This window comes from Corvus cornix, chromosome 3, assembly GCF_000738735.6.
Source record: "Corvus cornix cornix isolate S_Up_H32 chromosome 3, ASM73873v5, whole genome shotgun sequence".
Classification (NCBI taxonomy): Eukaryota; Metazoa; Chordata; class Aves; order Passeriformes; family Corvidae; genus Corvus; species Corvus cornix.
This window is the reverse complement of record NC_047056.1, coordinates 7,819,520-7,832,522: the sequence shown is the minus strand read 5'-3', so window position 1 is coordinate 7,832,522 and position 13,003 is coordinate 7,819,520. Positions and strand designations below refer to the sequence as shown.

At 39.4% G+C, this 13,003-nt stretch overlaps 1 protein-coding gene across 1 annotated transcript in view; it reads right to left on the bottom strand.

Annotated features, from left to right (window-relative positions):
• Positions 1 to 3,733: 3,733 nt before the first annotated feature.
• The window catches only part of MACROD2 (mono-ADP ribosylhydrolase 2), an 893,899-nt gene continuing 884,629 nt past the window's right edge, over positions 3,734 to 13,003 (bottom strand). The window contains exons 18-19 of the mRNA XM_039569268.1: positions 8,781 to 8,849; positions 3,734 to 6,938 (exon numbers count right to left, since the gene is read on the bottom strand). Coding sequence (XP_039425202.1) covers positions 8,788 to 8,849 — 62 coding nt within the window. The 3' untranslated portion in view covers positions 3,734 to 6,938; positions 8,781 to 8,787. The remainder of the gene's footprint in view (positions 6,939 to 8,780; positions 8,850 to 13,003) is intronic.

Here is a 13,003-nt window from a genome sequence, read left to right as displayed (position 1 = left end):
AGTGGGTGGCTAGCTCAAGCTCCAGAGCTGCTGCTGTGCTCACTGGGCTAAAAAACGTTAGTTTTCCCCACATCCCATTGTGTATTAATATAGTCAAGTGGAAAAAATGAACCAAAACATGATCCAGGGCCCCCTTTGCATCAGGAAAAGAAACAAGTTTGTAGGTCTGTCAGAATGTTTTATCTTTATCACAAGTTTTGTCAGCCTTCCACTGTATGGCAGGGTAAAAGCAGAGGGGACTGCAGCCTTTATTATTTTTTCTGAAATTAAACTCTACTTTTTCTATTTTACAGTTTTTACTAGGCTTGACTAGAAACAGCAACTAAACAACACTCAGAAGTGCTTCTTGTTATCATGGTCTTTAAAAATACAGTTTCTGTTTTTAGCTCATGGTAGAAATCAACTTCACCACAGAGTCCTGTTCTCTGACTCCTGCCCCCACATCATAATATTGTTCTGATATAAAGTTCCTCAATAACATCTAGTGTACATTATTACGTATTCTATGTTATACATGTGGATTGCATATATAGCTATTCTTGGAGTTGTCTTTGGGACATGATAGATCCTACATAATAGGAACAAAAATGAATTTTGTTCAATTTCACTAAATGGATATACTGCCAAAAAACCACTACAATGACATAATGTCCAATAGATATATACAAGATATAAAATACAGTCTATACTAAAACTTAATTACTGTATAATGCATCATGTAATATAAACATATGTGTTGTGTTTACAGTAAGTACTATGTGTAGTGTAAGATTTATTATATTATGTTTCATTGTGTAATGTATCTTGCTAGTGACATTTACTAGACAAACAGTGTAGTATGACATAATTCCTATATGGTATGACACAAATACAATATATGATATAAAGGAGTAGTATACAATGGAATATTATAGCATAGGGATTATATACTACATAATATAGAGTGTTCTGTTGTGTGCAGCTATATCCCAAGTTACATTTATCCTATATAAAGTACCACTATTGTGTTAGTGTATATGTAGCTATATTTATATTGAATATTAAATATTATATAGTTTATATGTTATCTATAATATGTGGTCTAAACCACAGTATTTGTAGTAGACTGCTGGTATGTATTATCTCCGTGTTAGATGATATCTAGATGGTTTAGTTTATGTAATACAAAATACTTTGTATGCAAATATTGACTTTGTTACAGCTTTTACATGTGTTTAGGGATTATATAAACCCAAGTTTGATCTAATGCATTTTCTAAAGAGCACACATTTTATCTAATTAAATTAGGTATAGTACACGTACAGTATATAATAATATACACTATATGGTCTGAAACACATTAACTACCCATCATCTGCTATATATAGTTTATAGTAAATACAGATTATATACTGCATAAAAATTGTTTTGGCTGAGGGAAAGAGGTAAGCAGTGTCTCCTCAGCACCTGGCCTCTCATTTCACTTTTCTGTGAAAAAAATAAACACACCCTGCTCTGGTGTGGATGTGCTGTGAGTCACTGCACAGAGAAGGGATTTTTAATTTCATGGTGCCCATTTGTGTGCTTCTGGATTTGTGGGTCTCTGCTGCTTGTTTCAACTGTCTTGTGATTTGATCTCTCCTTTTCTGTTTCTGCTTTTATTTCAAAACTAATTTCCTGACTTGCTGTTGGGATATAGTTTAAAAATATATTAAAATCTTATAATTTAGGCTTACATTTCCCATCCAGAAGGACACTTCTACCAAGCAGGTGCTTGGAAACTGCTATGAAATAAGTAGGACTGGGAAGTACAGAGCACAGACCAAAGAGGCTCCCTGGCATCTGCAGCAGCCAGTGGCAGCACTGCTACAGACTTGCACTGGAAATTGTTTATAAAAGCTTGTTCCATTTCTTCCTGGGGAAAACCAGGAAGATCTTGGTGACTATTTTTAATAGGTGAAGTGTGTCTAGTGGCAAATGCCAACCATGTTTTCCAACATCAACCAAGCACATGGACTTACATTCTTCTACCAAGGAGTGGATGATGCTCAACAGGGTTCAACTGGAGGAAAATGTCACCTGTGTAATGTAAATAGAGGTACACTCCCAAACCATGAGCCCTGAGCTGCCACCAGATGGAGCAGCCTCCCCGAGTACCTCCTCCAACATCTGTGTTGTCATCAGTAATCTTTTTGGTTTTCTTTTTTTTTTTCCCTGAAGGAATTCATTATGATAAATATTTTATCAGTGAATTTTGAAACAATTAATAGTGATTTGACATTTACTTTAAGGAGCTGCTGATAATTCTAGTGGAATGAGAAATTAGGGTATTTAAATGTCTCTGGACACTTTTACTTCAGTAAAAAAAGAGAAAAAAAGCCCAACCCCAAGACTAATTAAAATCCCAAAGCAGAGTTTTTACCTTACAAATAGACCAAGGTCATAATGACCCCTTCAGAAGCTGCTGTGTGAGGGGGCTAGGAAGAGGAATTAAAGCCAATTTAAAGCATACATGTAACCCTCTGAGGAGATTCACATGGAAATCCTGAAAGGTAACCCAATTTCTCTTGGAGACTCTGAGAAGCGGATTAGGGAAATTGGTAATTGGGCCTCTGTTTCTGTAGATGTAGATTGACATCTAATGTAATCAGCTCCACAAAACACTTTCCCAGGCACAAATCCCCACTTTAACACCTTCCCTTTCAGTGCTTGTTTAGAAATCTGTCAAGATGACTCTCCTAGTCCACATCATTTGGAAAAACATCCATCTCTGTGAGGATCTGTGCCACTTCAAACACATGCTCTTCTTCATACTCCAAAGGCACGGAGGACTGGAAGTTGTGCCAGTCAAGAAGAGTGGGATGGACAGTACTTTCTCCTAGCTAAGAAGGCAATTTATTTGTTCTCCCTTTAAACACACACACTGTTGCAGCAGAAAAAGGCTACAGCGTGGGTAAAGTAGGTACCTCCACTGCTGTACAGTTCTGGAGATAAAGTGAAAACAGCTGAAGCCAGTGAGAATCACAGCTATTGCTGGTATTTATCTCTCTCAGGTTAGCTCAGACCATATATACATTTGGGGCCTGCATCCAGCAAAAAGGCAGACATTCCCTACTGCCATGCATCTCCTATACCTTGTCCTCTTCCACTTGGCAGTCCAAGGGTTGCATGCAAGGAGAGATTCCAGAGAACGAAGCCATTTCTTGCAGAGTGTTGAACCCACACAGCCAACTCCCTCACTTAAAGCCTTGGATGAGAAGAGTAAGGCTGGGTCAGTACACACAGTTCAGCTATGTCAGTCTCATGGGAAGAAAAAAAGCTACTTTTGCGATTTTTGAAGTATCCTCTACCTACCCATTTTTTAAATAAGTGATGGTAGAAAGGACTGATAACATCTAGCATACATAATTCTCTATTATACCTGTGGAGTATTATACTCCATATATATGGAACATTCTTTGACAGATAACAGATGCTGGGATTTAGTGCAACAGGACACTTTTTGTAACATCTCTTGTGCAGCAATGGGACCAGCCAAGACACTTTTTCCCCTTTGAGCTTCAAAATCTTCTAAAAATCCCCCCTGCCAGGAGGTATCTGGTTCTTACAAGAATCCACCAAATGACAAATTTTAGTGAGGATCTAGCTGTAGGTGTTGCGGATGGCACATCCAAACTTAAATGTCCTTCATGGACAACCAAAATGACCTCTGCACCATTGACTTGGTGAGGAGGTAATAAACACGGGAGTGGCATTGCCTTGTCTTCAGGACAAGCTTTATTAACACTTTGCTTTAACAAGGTAGTATGAAGGCATCAGTTCTTTAAGTTACAAGGAAAGTAATGAGACTCAGATGGGTTCATCATGTAAATGACAAAGTAACAAAAAAGGCCTATGTTAACCCATATAACTGCTAGACCATCTATTAGAAGACATTTTGCAAGCAACATTCTACATTTCTTTGCATTGAAGTAAAAACATATTTTTTGGTCAAGAAAATTACCTTTTTAGATTTTTACACTTTTTTAAAACTTATATCACAAATGTCAGGGTAAGGCAAATCCTGGATGAATAATATGATAAAAATCCCTATTCCTCGAGAAAATAGATCCACATACTCTGTTAAATTTTGTAATTTTAAAAGCAAAGCCAGCATGCACTGCATATAGAGAAAACTCTTATTTTTTTTAAATACAATTTCATTCAAGTCCTAAAGCAGAACAGTGTTAATTCAAAGAGAGGCTTTCTCAGTGCTTTATAGAAAGAGTGACAATTAGCTGCAGTGACCCATTATTACAGACTATGTCTAAGTATTACCTTTGGATGTCATCATGGGAGCAGTCACCAGCCTGAGGAATATCATGCCTAATGGTAGGGGTGAGCACTTTCAGACACAGGAGAAACAACAATCAAGCAGAGCCTCTTACGCTGAATGCAAACATCAGCACCCAAGGGCTGCTACTTCCTTTATGCCACCTTCTGTGAATACATTTTGAGTTTAAACCAAAATCCTTGACATAAATACCAGTGATTCTCCATCTAATGCTTGCTCTTCTACAAAACCAGCTTGTTACTTTTCTGCATCTCCAGAAGAACATCAGAGACTGACTGCATGGACTATTATTAACACAGCTGAGAACTCATGCTGCCAAAGTATACTCACTTTATGAGTAGTGAAAAATGCCAACAACTCAAACCAAAACCAAGCCAAAGGAACACAGATATAAACAAGGCTGGAAATAGTACAGTAAGGACTTAATCTAGTCATAGGTTTCCTTGCTTTACACTTTCTGGAATTCATGCCTTGCTGACACATCATTGGGCAAATGGTTGTTTCGAAGACTCACTATTGTCTACCAAGGTTAAATAAAAAGCAAAATGAAATTACTGTCAGGGGCTAGAGGGTGCCTAATATGATGCATCTTTGCAGCTAATTTTTTTCTTTAACTGCTAGTCAGTCTTCACAAGACATTTAAGGAATCTTTATCTCCTTCTGAATGATCACACTTCAGCATCCAGCCTCCTGTGGGGCTGTCCCTTTGGCTCCCTTGCTAAAACCGAAGTTGCTGAAAAAAGAGGGACATCTGATTCATGGCTAATGTTAATGTTGCCCATGGGGAAGCACGATCAAAACAGGTACAGCAGTACATTCAGGGGACTGGATAGTCTGTTGAAGTTATCACAGTTATACCATCCTCCTGATGTATTTATCTACTCCTGACCTACCTATTATGACAGGCCTGTTTCAATCATAATAACCCAGTATGGAAAATACACAGAAACACAAGGGACCATGCAGAAAAGTTCACATCCCAAAAGACATGTTCTGTCAAGCATGACCCCAAGGATGGGAAAGGAAAGCATCAGAGGCACCTCAAAGGGAACAAGGAGTCCTTTCAAGGGTATTTGGAGAGAAAAAGAGCCAGAGGAACTGTAGTTATCAACTATAGGTAATGTTAGCAAAATTCTCAAACTGATACATAGACTTAAATTAACTCATTTACTCCTACAATCAATCCAATTTGGAGTTGTGCATCCACTCCAGGTGATGAAGAAGCTCCTTGAGAGCCTCTCTGGCACTAGTCACACTTGGGTGAATATACCACAGGAGGCAGCACACAGAAATACGCTTCTGATCCCACCTCAAGCAAACATGCTGGAATCCCACAGAGAAGGGGAGTGTGTGTGGGGGGCTCCCTTTCTAGGGGCTGTACTCTATGTGTGTAATCTGATGCTTTTCCTGTTTTCCTTTCTAATCCTTGTTTCTCCTTGACACCCTTTTGAATTAACAAGCACTGACTGTTGTAGCCCATGTTAGGTATGCTTGGGTCCCCCTTGACTTCCTTTTACTCCAGCACAGGATTTATCATCGAAACTACTCTACCTGGGGTGAACCCAGATTACAGAAGGATAGAGATATGTCTACCTTTTTTTAAACTTTCTTTTTCTGGCCAAATATTAAATATCTATTCTATGATTCAGGAGTATTTGGGGTGAAAGAAAAAACCATAATCAATTATTTTTCCTAAAATGATCAAATTAGAATCAATTACTTTGCTTAAAATGATCAAATTATTCTTAGCAGCTCTTTAAAATACAATTTGTAGCACATCCCACTATGGACACAGGTTGTGTGCTCTTCCATCCAGTGTATTTTCTGTCTGTTTTGGTTACAGCACTTTTGGGAAATGTACATGGAAACCTTTTGCTCCTTTTCTACAAATTTCAGTGCAGCATTTGCTGGCAGAACAAGTGACATATGGAGAGACATTCAAATAACTGTTAATTGCTTTTTAAAAAAAATAAAAATTCATGCATATGCAGTGGAAAATGTAATGAGGGTTCACAAAAGCTGCTGTGTGAAGCTATTAAAGCCAGGAGCTGTATTTAAAGATGCCTCGAATGCACAGTCTTTCCAGCATAGAGGAAATGTCTGTTGCCTACCTGTACCCAAAGGTCATACTTACAGCACTGGTTTTGAGATGTGCAGAACTAACTGGAAAAAGGAAGTTGGATTTGGGGTGCTGGCTGTTTGAGGCCGCATGTGTTATTCACATGTAAGGACATGGCACAGCATAGGCTGATCATGGGAAAGAAGATAATGATGCTAGAAAAGGGGTGGGCCCGGAAAGAGGCTACTGATGGTATGATGCAGGAGGAAAAGAGACCCAGTATAAGCGAGGGACTCACATTTCAGAAGAAACTGTTGTAAATGCAGGGTTAATTGCAAAACATCATTACACCTGGGAAGTTATGATTCTTTCCAACAGGCTTACAGAACGAAATGGAACGAAGAACAAAGAGAAATTAAAGCAAAGACTCATTCCCTCAAAAGCTACCCCCCTCCCAACCCACTGATCTTCTCTGTGTGCTCTTTTCGGCCAAGAATGATGCTGTAGGATGTCAGTGCCTTCCCGTAGGGTTTCCTTGGGTCTCTCCTCTCCTGCATCCTTCCTTCACTACAGCAGTGGAGAGAAAAGTGGAAAAAAACAGTAAAATTTTCAAATGTCTGCACAGAACCCAGGTCTCATGTTTCCAGCAACAGATGCCTACAGTTTCTTTTTTTTGTCCAATGTGTGTGTGTGACACAGCTTATATATAACAGCTAATATTGGGTGAGCAAATTATCTGTGCTTATCAGGGTGTCTTGGTTTTCCATAGCACCATCAAGCACCAGCTTGATACCAGAGACCCCCAGCTCTGGCAGGTACTTTGGTGATACAAACAACACATTAAAGTACAAAAAATAGCAAGTGCATGGACCTCCTTGACTCCAAAAAGATCCATGTGATATTCTCTGAAGCTTAACAGGCTGATCAATCCCCCCTGGGGATTGCTCTTAGTAATTAAAACAGTAGCAATGGAGTTAGGATGACTTTGACAGAGAGTTGCAATGAATTTGATGACTGCTTCTAATCCTGTGCATGCCATTGAACTGCTGAGCAAGACATGGTGTGCCCAGGATCCGGCCCCTTTGCATCAGAAAGGTGCCTGCAAAGCCACATATTGCAGTGGAAGTGAAGAGATTTATTAATTGATTGCTAATTCATGAGCAAAAATTACTCCAGCCCTAAACATTCACAGATAATAATTTCTATGGGAAAATGCAGCATGAGACACAGACTTCTTAAGGGCTACATGAAAAGTGTAATATTCAAATAAATGTCTTTAAACAGAGGAAGGATATTAACATATTGATGTATTTTTAACTTAAGGATTTCATTATTTCCTCTTTTTCTGATTGAACAAGAAGCTAAGGGAGGGGGAGGAAGAGTTATGGACACTGTACTTTAATTAGTATTTTGAGGGTGCATCCTATTTTTACTTCAGTACTTTTTAAACGGGACACCATCAGGGCTACTTCTCACTCCAGCAGTATAGTAGCACATCACCTGTATGCTGATAAGGACCAAGAGTCACTAATTCAGTAATAAGACCTTGTGTTTTAAAACTCTGTGTTACAGCTGCCTCCACTGTATAGCTTGCTCTTGTGCTACATGAAACCCCATTACAAGGATAAATATAGCATGTTGCTGTTGATGATACTGGTATTTCTCAAAAACCCTACACCAAAGGAAGCAGTGTGCACTGAAAGCTACTTCTGAGGGAGAAATGGCTACTACTTCTTTTTGTTAACGAAGAGCCTTGGACTTCTGTCTTCCCACTACATTATTCATTTTAGTCTAGAGGAAATGCTGTTTGTGCCTATGAAAAACACTGCCTCGACAACTACCACTGCTCCAGCCACAGCACTATCATTTAGTGTGTAAAGCCAAAAAAAAAGCTCCAAAAGGCAGCAGAGCTCCAGAAGGTAGCTCTCTGACTTTGCCTTGTTTTTCAGTGGTATTGCTGAAGAGACTTTAGGTACTGGAGAGCCAAGGGCAAAAAACTCCTTATCATGTGACCCTTTTGTTCCCAGAACACAGCTCATACAGAATTGAGCTTGGTTCCAACCAATATAAATTGCCTGTCATTTTCCAAAGCAATGCCAAAAATTGTTTGGTCAGTTATTCTTCTGTTCCTTATCTCAGTGCTGTTTTGCCCTCTGATGATCTAAGACCATGCGCTACCTAAACCCATTACAGCTGCAGATTGCAGCTGTAATATTTGCTTGACAAATCAAGTCTTTCTTTTTATGATGAAATACGGGCCATATTAGACATCCTTTGTATTCTGACTTCCTATTTTTTATTTTTTAAGTTTGGTGAATTTTAACTTTAATTCAGGTGTTTTTAAAGCAAGTTTTCATACAGAAACTGTATGGAAAAATAGGGGAGAAAAAATAGTTGTAAAGATCTTACCTGTTACTTAAGCTTTCCACTCTGTTTCCATTTGATCGTTTATACTTTCAACTTGACTATTCACTTCAGCTGAAAAAGAAATGAGATGGTCATTAGACTCTATTAATGATACTCGTTAAGTTTATCATGTGGAGTAATAACTGCCTCTAAACCAAAAGGGACATTTATTGCATTAAGAAATCTCTTAAGTCATTGAGTAGGTCTCTTAGAGGACCCATCCTAATCTGGAGTTCCCTGGACAACACGACAAACAGTCCTGCAAGGATGCAGGCTATAGCATCACTAGAAAGGCAAGCCTCTGACTCTAGATTTTCTCTTTGGTCCACATCCATCCAGTCTGACTTTGGCACCCAACCAAGGAGTCCAGATCAAGGTCATAATGACCTTCATCTCTCTCTGTAGGCCACAGGCAGAGATATAGGTATTGCCAAAGAGTGATACAGAGTTTTGCTGGACTAAGTGGCCTTGACCCTCAGACTCAAATCTTGACCCTCTGATTCAAACACTGCCTTCTGACAAAGTCCCTAGTAGGACTCAGGGTTGAGCCATAGGATGAACACAGATCCACTTCCATAGAAAAATAGAATAATTTAGGTTGGAAAAAGACCCTTAAGATCACTGAGTCCAACCAAAAACCTAGCACTACCAAGTGCCACTAAACCATGTCCCTAAATTGCAGGAGTCAAGCTGTGACACTTTTGACGCTGTCTCAGTTACAGAGATGCTGCTTCCCGAAGTTCTTGAACTGCAAATTGCTGGAACCTAGGGGAGGATTTAGAGGCGATGTTGCTATACTCCTACAATAATGGTTTGTTAGTGTAGGATCCACTTACAAAGCCAACCTTATTTTCATTTAAAATTACAAAAAAAACCCCCAAAAAACCCCGAAAAATATTAAATAGAAGGCTTAAACTCACTTCACCATGACATTTGTCAAAACTATCATCTAAACTATGGCAGGTATGATTGGTTGTGAGGCTAAACATAAATACCTGCAGTTTTAAGACTATTATCTAGTATTCTGCACTGAATTTGAATGAAGCCATTTTTATTAAAACAATTTTTTTCTTTCTTTACCCTTGCTTTGTGTCGTGGTATCACCTGCAGATTACAAGTCATTTGACTTGGGTGACAGGAAAAAACCTCAAACATGAGTAGAAGATTTGGAAATTAAGGTAAGATGGGAGAGAGGAGGAAAAAAAACCCCAAATCAATAACAATGCTACTTCCAGTCAGGCAGTACGATCTCTTTTCTGAATCAATATCATGTCAATGTACCTGTTAGAGTTTTGATGAATTATTTGTAAATTATTCATATAAATCATCCATATGCAGAGCAGATACTGTAATGGCTTCCTGGATGTATGTGATGAATAATAAGAAGAGTATCTTCTCCTGATTACAGAGCTCTGATGCGCATCACATTTAGCAAGCTTGTGTTCTTTACCACATTTGCATAGCAAAGACAGGATGCTTAATAAAAAAATCACTGAAAGAAGGCTGCTGCATACTGACAACAGCATCCTCTCCCAGCCTCATTATACTGGACAGCTTCACTGGCAGTTATTTGTTGAAAATACCGTCAGCCTTCACTCATGTTCTACAGAAACCTCTTGCAAAATAAATCTGGACTTGGAACCTGTGATTAGGCTCTGTCAGCATCCCAGTTGAACTTCTTCCTGTGTGTTTGTGACCGAGCTTGGCTCTTTGCATGAGCTCTAGTAGGGACAGGAAGGTCTGACTGAAGGATAGGCTTCTGCAGACCACTGAGTGAACCCCAACATATGCCACTATGAGGCCACCCACAAAATTCTCTCTGTTTAGCCAGAAAACAACACAGCAGCGAAGCACATAGCACAAGAACACATGGAAGAACTGCCACCAGGTATGGTGGGGATGTGACTCACAGTCCTTGCTGCCTCCCAGCATGAGGTGGTGTCAGGATGGCATCATTAGCCCTGGGTGTTCTACATCCAATCACCTCACAAGCCAAAATGGGACTTCTCCCCAGTAAACAAGGTTTTTAGAGGTGTTAAACTGCTAATTCACTTTAGTGGTCTTGTGGCACCTCCCCATCATATGCTACATCATCCAACAACTCAGAGAAGCACCTGGAGTGCAAAGAGGTGCACGTCTCCTAAATTCAGTTTTACCTGCACCTCCTTCTGCACCTTCATGGATGGCTTTTTATGCCAGAAATAGACATCTCTGTGTGATGGATGTCGACATTCTCTGTCTGGTTTTTCTTAAATTTTGAGCTGTTGGGGGCCAAAACTATCAGCTCTCAAATGATGACCAGGCAGGGATTTCTCCCCCAAAAGCAAGAAAGTTCCTTCCAAGAGGAGAAGGAATAACCCAGCAAATAATTCCCATCCCTCACAGCACTGCCGTTGCTGCTGACCTGGGGGATGTGCTTTGGCAGTGCAGCATTATTCCTCATCCTAGCAAGACAGCTATGTGCTGAAAGGTCAGCTAGCCAGGAGTGACAGCACAGCATCTATGTGGAGAAGACAGTCAAATGGGAGACCTGGAGAGCCAAGTAAAAGTCGTCTGTAAGAGAGTGAGTGCATTTCTTTAGCCCAGGATATTATGCCATAGGCCTGGACAGCAGATGACACCAAAATACTAGTGTTTTGATTTAAATCAGAATGCATCTTTCCACAGGCTTGAAATAAAAAAGGTGATTCACCCCATTGTGAAACGTTTGATCTGACTAATACCAGCTGGAAACGAAAAACTGCCTTAGTAGTCTCTACAGCTTTGGTGGTATAAAGAGAAAGAAGAAAAAAAAAAAGAAAGAAAAAGAAAGGGACAAAGAAAAAATAATGAAAAAAAAAGAAAGAAAAAGAAGGCTGCTGTCAGGGAAATGCCATCTAAGAGCCCAATCACCAAAGGTGGGGTTTGCCGTCATTAAAAAAAAAAAAAACAACGAATCAGCAAATCTCTCCTGGGTACAAGAAATTTAATATCCAGGGGTCTTTGCTCTGGGGGCTGATGGAAACAGGCAGGACAAATATGCGTCTGTACACACGGCCCTGTCCAGGCTACAGATGCACCTTCTGACAGTTTTCCTGATGGAGAATCAAGCCCAGGTTTCAAATAATAGTAATTTCTCAAATACTTATCACTTTCATGGACCTGCCCACTGGATGAACCAATATCGAAATCCACCTAAGCTGTCTAAACTCCGCATCTCTAATGCACTTTTCGCTGTGCCATTGTACATGAAATTAAACCACAAGAGCTAGGCTGCCAAGGGGGATGCGGTGATATATGCTTGTGCTTTCAGCTGTGAAGCAATAAGATCTTCTGGGGTAGAAAGAAGACCAGAGAAAGAAATAGGCAATTTACATAAAAATTACTGTCAAAGGGAATGAGTTTGATCCTTCCTCTCTTTTTTTTTTTTTTAAACATGCAGTATATGTCCACAAGGAAAAACATCCTGTAATATAATCCTAATAGCAACTCAAGCTGTCTAGAAACAAAGATTTGCCTGACAAGTGAAGCACTTTTTGGCAGCCTAAGCAAACACCCTTTTCCTGTCCTTTCATATACCTTAGAAAGTTCAAAGAAAAGGAAGGTACAAAATGAGTCATATGCAGAAGACCCTACAAGACAAGCAAGATTTGAAACAGAGAAACCTATCAAGATCCTCATTTCGGAAACCACTAGCTGATCCTGCTGTCCTATCCTATGGCACATGTTAAAACAGCTATGCAATTGCTTTCCTTTCCAGCCCAGAAATCCCTTAAGATACTCCTTTAGTAAATTTGGATTTGTTTTCACTAAGCAGCCCAAACTATCCCATGGATTCACAATTCAAATGTTTTAATGTGTTACGACTTTTGGGTTTGTTTGTTCAAAGGATGAGTCAAGAAGGCTGCTTTGGCTTTATTCTGCACTTCTACTAGTAATAGCATAATCTCTAGTATTTTTTAAAAAAAGAAAATTCATTATGCACACTTTCTTTTCCTGTGCTTGGAAACTTTGTTACAGGCCAGTATCTAATCAGTCACCAATTCAAATGCTGCAGCACAATCTGACATCAGAGAAAGGAAATCAACATCAGATTCTTCGTGTAATTGCAAAAAGAATATAATTGGTTTGTCTTTGAGATGTTAAAAAGTGTGCCTTCAATTTATATTATGGCAATGTTGAGGAGGTTAAAGAAAGAGTTAAAAAATAGCCTTCACTACAGAGAGGAGTCTATGGGTATAAAATGA